Source organism: Narcine bancroftii, chromosome 3, assembly GCF_036971445.1.
Source record: "Narcine bancroftii isolate sNarBan1 chromosome 3, sNarBan1.hap1, whole genome shotgun sequence".
NCBI lineage: Eukaryota > Metazoa > Chordata > Chondrichthyes > Torpediniformes > Narcinidae > Narcine > Narcine bancroftii.
The window spans coordinates 221,079,789-221,094,748 of NC_091471.1; the positions used below are offsets into that span (position 1 = coordinate 221,079,789).

Here is a 14,960-nt window from a genome sequence, read left to right on the forward strand (position 1 = left end):
GATTGAGGAGTATTAGAGCCAGCACTACCAGGCTGAGGAACAGCTGCTTCCCACAGGCAGCGACAATATGGAACGACCAAGGGAACTGTTCACACTAATCATCCAAAGTCTCATTTTCACAAACAAAGTTTATTTATTTATTATTACAGATGAATACTTGTCCTGCATGTGTATTGTTGTCTTCATTTGTGTCATGTCTAACTGCATGTTTTGCACCGAGGACCTGAGAACACTATTTCGTCAGGGTGTATTTGTACAATTAGATGAGAAATAAACTTGACTTGAAGATAAAATAAACAAAGCAAGAAAGCAAAAGAAAATTATAGGTGTAGAAATTGAAATAAGATAAATTGCCGTAAATAGCAGATGAGGGGCCAGCTGTGGAAAGCAAAGCAAAGTGAATGCTTCTGATTGATAACACTTTGTTTCTTTCACCACAGTTGCTCCATGACCTGCTGAGTATTTTCAGAATGTTTTATTCCATTTCCTCTCCAGTCAAAAGCTGCCATGTGAAGTGCGACAGAGATCGGTATTTCATTGCCGCTATTTGCTATGTTAATTTGTCTGAGAGGACTGTTGTGTTGGGAAGAGTATCAGGTTCAGTTGGTTCACAGAGAAACAAGTCTGGACACAAGTGTTACATTCACAAGTAACTTTAATGAACACACAGGAGGCAAATAGGGGAGAATGTCAAACGATACTCAATTACTATATTACTAAATAACTATACAGATATTCAGACCCAGGTTGGACTTTACTCTACATGCTCACACACGTGTATACAAACTATAGATGGGGACTTTTACACACACACACACACACACGGTTCCCTGTGCTCTGCAAGCACTGATCTATCACAGTACTATGGCTCAGCTTCAGTGTAGTGTGTACCTTACCCTCAACATTTCCAGTGACGTCCACAGTAGCGATGTCTGGGGCTTGGACCTCAAGGCATTGATGTTATATACACTTCTTATCTTGGTGCCTACCCAATAATGACCATAGGTAATTTAAACAAGCCAACAGCAAAATGTGCAATAATGGATGGATGAAATTCGAAGTTGATTGACAGGTGATGCGACTTCTGAATAAGTTTCAGACAGGGAGGATACGTAACCACCCACAATCCAAATATTCCAGACAGGCAGAGAGGGCACGTGTTTCTCCACAATTCACATATATCAGGGACCAAATACAAAGTTCTTCATTTTTCTGTTGATGCAAAGCCATTCTGAGCTGCAGGAAAGAGGTATAGGTGGCACAATACACAAACTTCCAGGTTCAGGAATAGCTGCTACCCCTCAATCATCACACTACTTAACAGCAGACTCATTTAAAGACTTATACTTTGCTCATCATTTATTACTGAATTTTTGTTTCTGTAATTGCACAGTCAGTTTGTTTACATGACTTTTGTTTTCTTTCTTCAGTACAGTCAATGGTAATAAGACATTTTACCTGGTGCGCAGTAAAAAGAATCTCAGTTGCATGTGATGTCATGTGTGTACTCTGACAATAAATGTGAAGTTTGCAAAAGGAGATCAATGGGATACAGATAAATTAGGCGAGTGGGCCAGCACATGGCAAATGCAGTAAATGTGATCACAGTATAGGCTCTTAGCCCACAGCATTGTCGTGACCTACATAAATCTACTCCACAGCAATCTAAGTTAAGTAAGAATGCCTGCAGACACTAGAATTGTAGTGCAATACACAAAAGTGCTGTAGAAACTCAGCAGGTCATGCAGTGTCCATAGGAAGTAAAGGGTAACCAACATTTCAGGCCTGAGCATTTGAACAAGGTTGTTTACTAGAAACTGGAGAAGTTGATATTAATGGCGTCCAGTAGAAGAGTAAGTGCCCATACAGAATATATAAGGTGTTCCTCTAATTTGCAGATAGTCTCAGTTTGGCAGTGCATGAGGCCATTAATAGACATGTCATTGTGGGAATGGCATGTGGAATTAAAATGGTTGGCTACTGGGAGGTTCCTGTTATTGCAGCAGACAGAGCGAAAGGTAGTCAATGAAACAGTCTCTGTCTTTCCAATGTAAAGGAGTCCACAACGTGAGTGCCAGATGTAGTCGATGACTCCTGTGGATTCTCAAGTGTTGCTTCACTTGGAAGGACTATTTGGGTCCCTGAATGGTAGTGAGGGAGTAAATGTGGGTGCAGGAGTAGATACCCGGGGGTGATTAATGGGAAGGCATGAATGGACAAGGGAGCTCACGGAGAATGATCGTTGTGGAAAGCAGAAATGAGAGGGGAAGATGTGTTTGGTGGTGGGATCACATTGTAGTTGGCAGAATTTGCAGAGGATAATATGTTGGATGTGGGGGTTAGTGGGGTGGTAGATGTGGACAAGGGGAATTCTGTCCTTGTTGCGTCTCAGTGAGGAGGGGGCCTGGGTTGATATGTGGGGAATAGAACAGATGCAGGTTGAGGGTGAGTTGATGGCAGAGGAGGAGAAGCACATTTTTGAAGAAAGTGGATATCCCAGATGTTCTGTAATAAAATACCTCATCCTGGGACCAGATGCAATGGGGACAGAGGAATTGAAAGGAAGGAATTGTGATAGTACAGATTCTATCACCAATGTGTATATGTACAGATTGTAGTGTAGGATGACTGTGATTGGCTGAGAGCATAGCCACACCTACTGGCAGGTCTTAAAAGGATTGCTCCTAGCCAGATCAGGTCATTCTGGACTGGTCAACCTACTTGTGATATGCTCCAGTCTTTTAGTTAATAAAAGCCTTGGTTTGGATCAATAAGTCTTTGGTTCTTTTGACGCGCTCTACAGGAATAGAATAATTACAGGAGACAGGGTGGGAAAATGTGTAGTATAGAGATAACTGGGAGTTGGTAGGCCTGTAGAAAATAACTGCAGAGAGGTTGTCTCCCAAGATGGAAACAGAGAGATTGAGAATGGAGAGAGTATTGTCAGAGATGAACCATGAATTTGAGGTCGGGGTATAAGTTGATGACAAAGTGAATAAAGTTATCAAGTTCATCACAGGTGTAGGAGGTAGCAAGAGGAGCAAGGGCACTAGTCTGTGTCCCTGCAGAACTACACTAGTCACCGGTCTCCAGTCAGAATACAGTCCATCTACTACACTCTCTGCCTTTTGTGTGAAAGGCAACTCCAAATCCATGCAGCCAGATTTCCATGGATCTCCTGCTTCATGAATCTCTAGAGGAGCTGACCATGGAAAATGTTGTGAAATTCCTTACTAAAATTCATATGCTCCACATCCACCTCTTGACCCTGATCAGTTTTTTCCCCTTCTCGAAAAATTCAATTAGACTTATGAGGCATGACATGCCACTCACAAAGCCATGTTGGGCTCAAGTCTTGAAACAATGAATAGGGCATTTAACACTGAAAATAAGGACAATTCATCCCTTAACCCCTGAGGTCTGTGAGACTCAGTCATAGGCTGGAATGAAAATTGAAATAGTTACATTTCTTGATACAGGTAGTCCTCAAAGCAGAATAAGTGAATTTTCCAGTTGCTTGAAATTGTGTGTTGTGTGATTGGTAACTGACCGCTAGGGGACACCAATTTTAAGCTTTCATATTTTTTTCTATTTATTTATCATGATTTTTTGCCAGGTGTTTGAATTATGGATTTACTGTACATGAATTTTAGTGAAGCCAAGGTTCCCCCATAAAAGACTTTTTCAAAAACTCATGAGACATGGGATCCATGGAATCTTGGCTGTGTGGATTGGGTTGCATATAGAAAGCAGAGAAAAGGAGTGGAGAAACAGTATTCTGCCTGGAGGTCAATGACTAATGGAATTTTGCAGGGATCTTTTCTAGAATCCCCGCACTTTATGATTTTTTTAAATTACCTGGATGATGAAGTTGAAGGAAGGATTAGTTGGTTTACAAATGATATGAAGATTGGAGGTGTTGTGGATAGCATTTAAGGTTATTGTCGGTTATAACAGGATATAGAGAGGATTCAAAATTGGGTGGGAACATTGCAGGTGGAGTTCAATCTGGATAAGTGTGAGGTGATGCATTTTGGAAGGTCAAATCTGAAAGTAGAGTTAATGATAGAACCGAGGGACCTTGGGGTCCAAATCCATTGATGTCTCAAGGTTGCCATGTGAGTTTATAGGATAGTTAAGAAGGCCTATGGTCTGCTGGGCCTCATTAGTTGGGGGATTGAGTTAAAGAATCATGAGGTAATGTTGAAGCTCTATAAATCTCTGGTGAGTCCACACTTAGAATATTGTGTTCAGTTCTGGTCACCTCATTATAGAAAGGATGTGGAAGCTAATGGAGAGGTTGCAACAGAGATTTATCAGGATGTTGCCTGGATTTGAAAATATGTCTTATGAGCCAAGGCTAGCAGAGCTGCGACTTTTCTCTTTGGTGCGAAGAAGGATGAGAGATGACTTAATACAGATCTACAAGATTATGAGAGGCATAGATAAGATCTGGAGTCAGCATCTTTTCCCCAGGGAATGAGTAGCAAACACCAGAGGACATCTGTACAAAATGAAGGGAGGAATGTTTGAGGGAGATATCAGGAATATGTTATTTTACATAAAGAGTTATGGGTGCCTGGAATGCATTGCTAGGAGTGGTGGTGGAAGCTGAAGCAATAGGGGCATTTAAGAGTCTCTTAGGCAAACGGATGAAAGAAAAATGGAGGGTTATGAGGTAGGAATGGTTTATTTTTTTGGTAGGTATATATAGGTCAGTAGAAAATGGTGGGCTGAAGGGCCTGTACTATATTTAAATGTTTTATGTTCTATCTGGGTACCCTAACCTTCCCGACCAACCTGACATATCAAACTCTCTATTAAAATCCAAATAAATCACATCTACTGCCTTATCCTCATCTATCCTCTTTGTCACCTCTTCAAAAAACTCTATCATGATTTCCCATGCACAAATCCACACTGGCTCTCTTTAATTTTCCCCTGGATATCCAAATGTTGAACGACTACATCTCCCTAGATCCTCTCCTGCAGTTATGGCACCACATTTAACATCCTCCAGTCTTCCAGAATTTCTTTTGTCCTCAGCAATGCATTAAAAATGTTTGTCAAGGACTCAATAATTTTCTTCCTGCTATCCCATGATGTTCTGGGATGCACCAGTCTGGTCCCAGAGATTTATCCACTTCAATATAATCCAAGAGCATCAATACATCTTCACTACTGATGCAGTCATGCCCTTGGCTCTCATTAGTTACCTCCCTCCCTTCAGCTCCTGCCTATCTTGCTGCACAGTACATTTTTTTCACAAATTATTATTTAAGATCTTCTCAGCTGCTTTGGCTCAACACTAAATGCCCCTTCAAATCTGTAAAGGGACCTCATCTTTCCTTCATGACCCCTTTGTTCTTAATGTAAAATCTTTTGGATTCTCCTTTACAGTGTCTACCAAATCCATCTCAAAACCTCTTTTAGTCCTTCTTATATATTTCCCTTTTTATTTTATTTCTTGTATTCCTCAAGGGATTCCCTCAAACCTGTCGGCCTGTCATTTATCTATGTCTTTCACATACATCACCAATGAAATGATTCTAATCCCTGAAGAACACCACAGATTTCCAACTAGAACAACCCTTTCCACCACTATACTCTGTCTTCTATTGGCCATCCTATTCAGAATTCATCATGGATCCCATGCATTTGTACCTTCTGGATAAGTCAAATGTCTTACTCAACTCCATGTTGACAGCATACACTTCCCTACTCACGTCAACTTTTTCACTCTTCAAAAAATGTATTCAAATTTGTAGGACATGTTCTCCCCTGCACACAGCCATACTGTCTATCCCTTGTTTGACCTCGTTAGAGGGCACATCCACGGAGGCTATTTGGGTGGAACTGAGGAGTAGGAAAGGAGAGGTTACACTTGTAGGGGTGTATTATAGACCACCCGGAGGGGACCGAGACCAAGAGGAGCAAATCTGTAGGGAGATAGTAGATATTTGTGATAAGCACAGGGTTGTAATTATGGGAGATTTTAATTTTCCACATATAGATTGGGAAACACATTCTGTGAAAGGACTGGATGGGTTAGAGTTTGTGAAATGTGTGCAAGATAGTTTTTTACAACAATATGTAGAGGTGCCGACCAGAGAAGGAGCAGTGTTAGATCTACTGTTGGCAAATGGGATGGGTCAAGTGACGGAGGTTAGTGTTGGCGAGCACTTCAGGTCCAGTGATCATAATACCATCAGCTTCAATGTCATTATGGAAAGAGAGAAATCAGGGCCAAGGATTGAGGTTTTTGATTGGGGAAAAGCTAGATTTGAGGAGATGCGAAAGGACTTGCAGGGTGTGCATTGGGAAAATTTGTTATATGGGCAGGATATAGTAGAGAGATGGAAGTCTTTTAAAGATCAGATTTTGAGAGTGCAAAAGCTTTATGTTCCTGTTAGGTTAAAAGGAGGGGCAAAAGGTTTGAGAGAGCCGTGGTTTTCAAGGAATATTGGAAACTTGGTTCGAAGAAAAAGGGAGGCGCACATTAGATATAAGAAGCATGGAGTTAAGGAGATGTTTGAAAGATACATTGAATGTAAGAGGAATCTTAAGAGAGGAATTAGGAAAGCTAAAAGAAGGTACGAGAAAACTATGGCAAGCAGGGTGAAAACTAATCCAAAAGAGTTCTACAAATATGTTAATGGTAAGAGGAAAGCTAGAGACAAAATTGGTCCCTTAGAAAATCAGAGCGGAAAACTGTGTGTGGAGCCTAGAGAAATGGGGGAGATATTGAACAGTTTCTTTTCTTCGGTATTCACTAAGGAGAAGGATATTGGGAGATGTGAGATAAAAAAAGCAAATTGGGTAAATATGGGGAATATAGAGATTACAAAAGGTGTAGTTTTAAGGCTTTTGAAGAATATAAAGGTGGATAAGTCTCCGGGACCAGACGAGATCTTCCCCAGGACATTGAGAGAAGTGAAGGAGGAAATAGCAGAGGCTCTGGCGGTAATTTTCCAAATGTCATTAGATATGGGGATAGTGCCGGAGGATTGGCGCATTGCGCATGTGGTTCCGTTATTTAAAAAGGGTTCAAGGAGGAAGCCTGGCAACTATCGGCCTGTAAGTTTGACGTCTGTGGTAGGTAAATTAATGGAGAAAATTCTTAGAGATAGTACTTATAAACATCTGGATAGACAGGGTCTGATCAGGAGCACTCAACATGGATTTGTGGGAGGAAGGTCATGTTTGACCAATCTGATTGAATTTTTTGAAGAGGTGACTAGGAATGTGGATGAGGGTAGCGCAGTGGATGTTGTCTATGTGGACTTCAGTAAGGCCTTCGATAAGGTACCACATGGAAGGTTAGTTAGGAAGGTGCAGTCTTTAGGTATAAATTTTAAGATAGTCAAATGGATTGAACATTGGCTGAAAGGGAGAGGCCAGAGAGTGGTAGTGGATAATTGTCTGTCAGGTTGGAGGCCAGTGACCAGTGGTGTGCCTCAAGGATCTGTATTGGGCCCATTGTTGTTCGTTATCTACATTAATGATCTAGATGATGGGGTGGTGAATTGGATTAGTAAATATGCAGACGATACTAAGATAGGTGGAATAGTGGATAATGAAGAAGGTTTTCAAGGATTGCAGAGGGATTTGGGCTGCTTAGAAAAGTGGGCTGAAAAATGGCAGATGGAATTTAATGCTGATAAGTGTGAGGTGCTTCATTTTGGTAAGAAGAATCAGAATAGGACATACGTGGTAAATGGGAGAGCATTGAGGAATACAGAAGAGCAGAAAGATTTAGGAGTAACGGTACATCGTTCCCTGAAGGTAGAAACTCACGTGAATAGGGTGGTGAAGAAGGCTTTTAATATGCTGGCCTTTATCAATCATTGCATGGAATATAGGAGTTGGGAGGTGATGTTGAGATTGTATAAGACGTTGGTGCGGCCTAATTTGGAGTTCTGTGTGCAGTTCTGGTCGCCTAATTACAGGAAGGATATAAACAGAGTGGAGAGAGTGCAGCGAAGGTTTACCAGAATGTTACCTGGGTTTATGCATCTAGAGTATAGGGAGAGATTGGACAGATTAGGTCTTTATTCTTTGGAGCGTAGAAGGTTGAGAGGGGATTTGATAGAAGTATTTAAGATTATGAAAGGGATAGACAGAGTGGATGTGGATAGACTATTTCCGTTAAGAGGAGGACATGAGTTAAGAATTAAGGGGCAGAGGTTTAGAGGTAACATGAGGGGGAACTTCTTTACTCAGAGAGTGGTAGCCGTGTGGAATGATCTTCCGGGAGAAATAGTGGCGGCGGAGTCAATTGTATTATTTAAGAAAAGGTTGGACAGGTATATGGATGAGAAGAAGATGGAGGGTTATGGGCATTGTGCAGGGAGGTGGGACTAGAAAGGGCCTAATGGCCTGTTTCCGTGCTGTAATTGTTATGTTATGTTATATGGCTTTTCAAACATGCATGAATATTCTCCCATTAGTTTCCCTCCCACCAATGTGATGATCACTAGCCTATGGTTTCCTAGATTATCCAAATTTCCCTTCTTGAACCAAAGTACACCATTGGCTGATCTCCAGTTCTCCAGGACCTTACCTGTTGCTGGTGAGCTAACACATCTCTCAGTCAGCACCCAGCAATCTCATTTGCCTCTTTCGATAACCTGGGATATATCCTATCAGCCCTACAGGATGACTACCTTAATATTCCGCAAAAGACCCAACCCCACCTCTTTCTTAATCTCAAAATGTGCTTGTACATGCTCGTTCTCCATATGATGTTCTATTACTCTCCACGTCCTTCCACTGGGGAAACACCAATGCAAAGTACTCATTCAGTACTCATGCATTTTCTTTTAACTCCAAGTAATAATTCCCTCCTTTGATCTTGAGTGGTCCTATCCTGTCTCCAGTTATCCTCTTGTTTTTCATACAAAAGGCCTTGGTTTTCTTGTTCATTCTGCTCCCCAAATACACTTCATGATCTCTTTGGCCTAACATTGTGCTTTCTTTCCTGCAATCTTTATATTTCCTCCGATTTTAACTTCCTTGCACATGCTTCCTCTTTTTCTGATTAAATTCACAAACTCTCGTCATTGAAGGTTTCTTCCCTTGCCACTCCTGCCCTTTCTCCTTTGTGAACATGCTGATCCTGAACTCTAATATACCACTGTAGTGGGCTGTATTGAATGAGGCAATAAGTCATCATACAGGAAGGAGATTGAAAACTCGGCTGAATGGTGTACAGGCAGTCCCGGGTTGAAATGCCTGATTTACAAACAACTCATACTTGCGTACCGAGAAGTCGACTGGAAGTGAAATGGAGTGTAGTTATGCTCTAGGATACTCGCGCAATGCTGCCGTCACCCAGAAGGGAGAAGTAAGCGGGCGGTAGGGAGGGAGCAAGCAAAGATGCAGGAGGGCAGTGCGACCGGGGGCGCTGCCATCACCCAATATCGCAAGAGAGAAGCCGTCTCTCCATCATCTTCTCCTGTGAGTGTGTTAACTTTTAATTATGATAATATGACTGTATGGAGTTACTTTCACTATTATGTACAGTATTAAGTTCTGTATTATTATAATTAAGATGTTTTAGTGCATTAGGAATTGTTTATATGTATATAAAGGTAAAATATATACTAAAATAAACATTTGACTAACTGACGTGAAATAAAGACATGTACCTGTTCCGACTTGCATACAAATCCTAATTAATGACGAACCTAGGTAGCAGAACTCATTTGTAATCTGGGGACTGCTGTATTAACAACTACCTCTCACTCATTACCAACAAGCCCAAGGAACTGTTTATAGACTTCAGGAGAGGAAGACCAGAGTCTGCAAAATAATGCAGGGATTATTGGGGGATAGAAGTGAGAAAGGTCAACAACTTCAAATTCTTGTGAGTCACTATCTTCGAAACTCATCTTACAAATGTTGCTGTGAAGAAAGCACGACAGCAGCTCTACTTCCTCTGGAGTCTGTGGAGGTTTGGTATGTCATCTCTACAGGGGTCTGGTGGAAAATCTGATGATCGGCTTCATCATTGCTTGATATGGGAGCACAAATACTTTTGAGCGGAAAATCCTGCAAAAGGTAGTGGACTCAACGCAGTACATTAAAGGCAAAACTCTCCCCACCATTGAGCATAATTATATGAAACATGGCTGTTGGAGAGCAGCATCATTTATCAAGGACCCAGGCCGTGCCTGGGTGCAGTTGTATGGTTGCTGCAGAGAAATGAATCAGAGGTCAATCTACAGGACCATAACAGTGAGAGAGGATTACTGCCTCCCCCCATCAATGTGATTAATCGGGATCATTGTTTGAAGATGGCGTGCAAAATCATTGAGGGCCCCTTCCACCCAGCACACAGCATCTCTCATTGAGGAAGAGATACAGGAGTATTGCAGCCAGCACCATCAAGCTGGGGAACAGCTTCCTCCCATGGGTGGGGAGAAAGCTGAACGACCGAAGGAACTGCTCACACTGACCATCCGAGCCTCCCAAATGTACAAAACAATTTATTGTGGAGATGAATGAATATGTGTTATGTCTGGTTGTGTCTCTGCATGTTTTGTACTGAGGACTGGTTGTTTCATCAGGTTGCATAATCCAATGTCAATAAACTTGACTTGGCGCTGTGTTTTTGCTTTGCCATCAAGTAGGAGATACAGGTGCCATAGGACTTGTTCCATGGGGTTCAACCATCAGACTTTTGAACAATGGTGGACAGAGTAGAGACTTGTTTTAAGGGCTTATGCTCATTATTTATTGCTGTTTACTTATATCTACATTTGCACAGTTTGTTTACAGTTCCTAATGTTAAATATACTGGTCTTTTGATTTACCAACCCCTGCCTTCATAAAAAGAATCTTAGGGTTGTATGTGATGTCATGTCTGTAATCTGACAATAAATTTAACTTTGACTTTGAACTAATTAGGTGGTCCTTGACTTCTGCATTAGTTGGAGACTTGCCTAATGACAGCTGCTACCATTTACTCCCCCTAGCTAATTGTCATAATTTTCCCCCCACCCCCAGCCATTTAGTACTTTGCCCACAAGATCCACACTGATCCTTATCTATAACTATTTTGAAATTGTGAGGAGTACAATTTTGTGACTCCAAAATGCTGGGAGTCCAATCATCTGACCAGGCTGATCTCCCAATTCCAGGACCAGTGTGGTCCTTTCCCAGATTGGACTATGTACATGCTACATCTTCAAGAAACCCTCCTGGATTCGCAGCTCCATCCTGGCCCCCATCACTCAGGTGACCCAATCAACACTGAGCAACCCTTTTATACCTTTCCATAATCTCCCTACATATCTATATCTCTATCTCTTGGTGGGTATTGCGATGGCCATAGTATAAGCCAATCAGATACAACCACTCCACCATCTCTTTTATCTTGCTCTCAATTTAAATTTTTTGATAAAATTAGACATATAGGACTGAAACGGGCCAATTTAGCCCTGCTAGCCCAGGCTGCCCAAATTACACCAGAGCCCCCAGAGAAAACCCACACAGACACAGCAAGAACGTACAAACTCCTCACAGACAGTGCAGGATTCGAACCCCGGTCTGGTCCCGATTGCTGTAAAGGTGTTTCACTAACTGCTATGACAACTGTACTGCTGAATATCTTGTCTAGAACTTCAGAACCAAGGAACATTGAACTGTTATTTTGGTCCCTCTTGCACTCAAGTCTCATCATACCATTAAAAAAAAAAATTTGCAAGACAGTAGAAGACAATTCTGGCCATTTAAACCCGTGGCGCACAATTAACCAACAGCCCTATATGTTTTGGGTGGGACAAAACCGAAGCATCTGGAGAAAATCCACCCAGGTCATGGGGAGAACGTACGAGCACTGCAGGATTTTAACCCGGGTCTCTGGCACTGTAATAACATCGCGCTAACCGTGCTTCCCCAATACATCAGTCTGGTGAATTCAAACAAACCTTCTGTGATTCACGAACAGACTCTTCCAAGTCGCTCTGCGTAACATCATGCTGTAATATTTCACTATTTAAATAACTATATGATTGACTATTCTTCCTTCCCAAGGAAATGATGGCACATTTACCAACATTGTACACCATCTGCCAAACTCTATACTCCATTTTCTAACAGCAATTAATCTGAAGATTTTGAAGACAAGTGTACAAGAAGCATTTTATTTTTAGGAAACAAAAGGCATGCAAAAGACCCATAGGTAGACAGATTGCTTGACTTTATTTGTTTCGTATGTGCTGTACATAAAACGATTATATTTTTAACTGAGTCACAGCGATGGAATGTTTCTGATGTTAAAATAATGCATAAATTGTCATTTTTATACATGGTAAGATCACTCTTTTTAATGAGGGACTCTGACCTATTAAAGGCCATGCTGTTACATACAATGCCAATTCTAGCGTGGCAGTCTTAGGTGGTGGCAGTGGTAAGTGGTGATAATGAAAGAGTCACCTACTTATTCTGTAAAGCACAATATAAATATTATTGAAGTGCAACAAAAGGGAGCAAAAGGCTTACATTCACACACACTCACACATCAATTATTCAACATTTTGAGCATCACATTTTATTTTCCCCAATCTCTATGGGCACTTCATTTGCAAAACATTTGGCAACAGAAAGAGGCATTTGTTAATACATTAGAGATAAAATATAAATAGTTTTGTGGAGCATTTTTTTTTTACAGACTAGTGTTAAAATGTACAGTCCAGTGCAGCAATTTGCTGTTCAAACCTTGTCAGGAGAGATGAAATAAATTTCTTATTGGTCCAAGTATTTTGATTCCACAAAGGTTACTAACAATTTACATTGTTTCTCTTTCCACAGTTCACAACCTTGCAAGAACAAAAATGTCCATGACAATATATTGAAAAATAGCAGCAGATAGTTGAGTCATGTAAGTTCGCTTTCATATTTTAATACTTTAGTGCACTTCAGAAGATTGCTAATTTTTCTCCAATTATGTAATCTAAGCACAAATTAGAATAAATAGATGCAAACAAAATCCCTGATTAGGCTAAAATAAACTTTCAAGAAACCTAACACATTCAACTAATAGCAGGGGAATAAAATGTGAGGGTGTTTTCAATTTGCAACCTTTTGCCTGGCAGGATTAGAGCACGGCTTCATTTACTTTAGGGAACACACGATCATCAAAGGGATGTAGTTTCTTTCCAACATTTTTCTTGCGTCAGAAATGCCAAACGGAAGAAGCACAGGATTGAACTAAAAAGAGGCGTAGGATTAAAATGGAGAGCCTTAATAAAACAACTAATTACCAGTTATTTCATGCAATTATTCCAAAAAGTATCATGTACATTAGGCTGTTTCATTTCCTAATGAATGTGCTTTAGACAACTTACCCATAAATATGTATTTGTTATCCTGAAACTGCTAATCTGAATATTTTGTGAACTGCTTGTAGTTAAAGAACGCTTTTAAGTGCATGAAAATTATTTCTAGCCATTTACCTTCCATACAAAAAGAAATATTTAATTGTAAGGGTCAGGTAGACTATATATGTTAACAGGTTATGAGAAAACAACAACTATGAGGACAAGACAAAGATCTGAGGGCAGTTCATTTGCAGCCATTTATTCAAAATCTGAAGATTTGATATGAAAGCCGTCAGTCCAATAAATCAATTTTTTATTTAATACTCAAGTTTACTTCATTCTTAAATTCACCGTCAATCAGCTGCACAATCCTTTTGTTCACAATCTGTTCATTAGATTTAAAACAACATTATTTGACTCCTGCGAATTTGGAACATACAAGGATAGAGAAGCCATGGATACAAAACTGCATATTTCCTTCCATGTGTGCGAGGTACTTAAACTAAAAAGAAGAAAGTGCCAAACAAAACCAGATCTCCAACAGGCAACTCCCAGACTAAAGGGAAACTGGACTAATTCTCTAATACAGGTTATCCACACCTGGCTCTAACCTTAAGATTCGTAGATCCAAAGATCAGGTGCTATTGCAAATAGCGATAAACCTTAAAGCAGTGGTTTCCAGAGTCAGCTACAACCACGTGACCATCAGAAGTCAATGCTAGACCTTGAGGGCCATATAGAGGATCAGCAGAAGTGTTAATATAGGAGAGAAAGGATCCATTTCCATCAAAAACCTGTTTCAAAATAAATAAATAAATGAAAATGAGAATACATAGCTCATTTAAACAACACTTTTTTTCTTCTTTATCAAACCAGTCAATGTGAAGAATTGTTTTGATCATTTTTTTCCACTTCTAATTACAGTACAACTCCAATGATCCAAAATCAAATTCTCCAAAATCCTCAGTTATCCGAATTTTTTCAGAGCCGGACTGACCGAGGACGTCGGACTCCTGGTGGCGGCAGTAGCAGACTTCAAGCCCCTGGCACTGGCAGCAGCACAGTGGATCTTGGGCTCGCAGTGGCAGTGGGGACCTCTAGCACCCGGGCAAGAGTCTGACCCTCGGGCTCCTGACGCAAGCAAGGCCTCAGTGGGGAATGTCAGTGATGGGCGGTGGCCAGCATTTTTTGGGTGAGAATTAAACTTTATTTTAATGCTTAAAAAACCTTCCCTTGTTGTTTGTTACAAGTGATTTGAAGTTGGTACTGGGCTGTTTTTTTAAAAATGACCGGTTCTCCGAAAAAAAACACATACAAAATGGGCTCGGTCACGGCTATTTCGGATAATTGGAGTTGTCCAAAATAAGGAAAAATTAACAAAAAAGCCAACTTAATAAAATTGCGTTTCACTGTTGAAGCCATTACCTGTATACGACTGTTTCCCCAGTCAGCAACTATAATATTTCCATTTGAATCCACTGCCACTCCAGTGGGAGCATTGAACTGACCATTTCCTTCTCCATTAGATCCAAATTTTAACACAAACTCACCATCTGTGTTGAACACCTACATATTAAAATGAAGATATGATCATAATGCTTTAACAAACATTATGTCGAACAAACATTTAATCCT

At 40.6% G+C, this 14,960-nt stretch overlaps 1 protein-coding gene and 1 long non-coding RNA gene across 5 annotated transcripts in view; one reads left to right on the plus strand and one right to left on the minus strand.

Moving 5' to 3' along the window:
* Positions 1–14,517, plus strand: part of LOC138758161 (uncharacterized) — a 30,650-nt gene extending 16,133 nt beyond the window's left edge. The window contains exons 2-3 of one of the 2 annotated variants that reach the window (XR_011354179.1): positions 12,817–12,886; positions 14,250–14,517. This is a non-coding gene — a long non-coding RNA (uncharacterized lncRNA). The remainder of the gene's footprint in view (positions 1–12,816; positions 12,887–14,249) is intronic. The other variant, XR_011354180.1, reaches the window with a different exon arrangement.
* The window catches only part of trim2a (tripartite motif containing 2a), a 239,418-nt gene continuing 236,647 nt past the window's right edge, over positions 12,190–14,960 (minus strand). For 2 of the 3 annotated variants that reach the window (XM_069926689.1, XM_069926687.1), the window contains exons 12-13: positions 14,751–14,891; positions 12,190–14,119 (exon numbers count right to left, since the gene is read on the minus strand). In XM_069926689.1, the coding sequence (XP_069782790.1) occupies positions 13,967–14,119; positions 14,751–14,891 (294 nt within the window). In that variant the 3' untranslated portion in view covers positions 12,190–13,966. The remainder of the gene's footprint in view (positions 14,120–14,750; positions 14,892–14,960) is intronic. The other variant, XM_069926688.1, reaches the window with a different exon arrangement.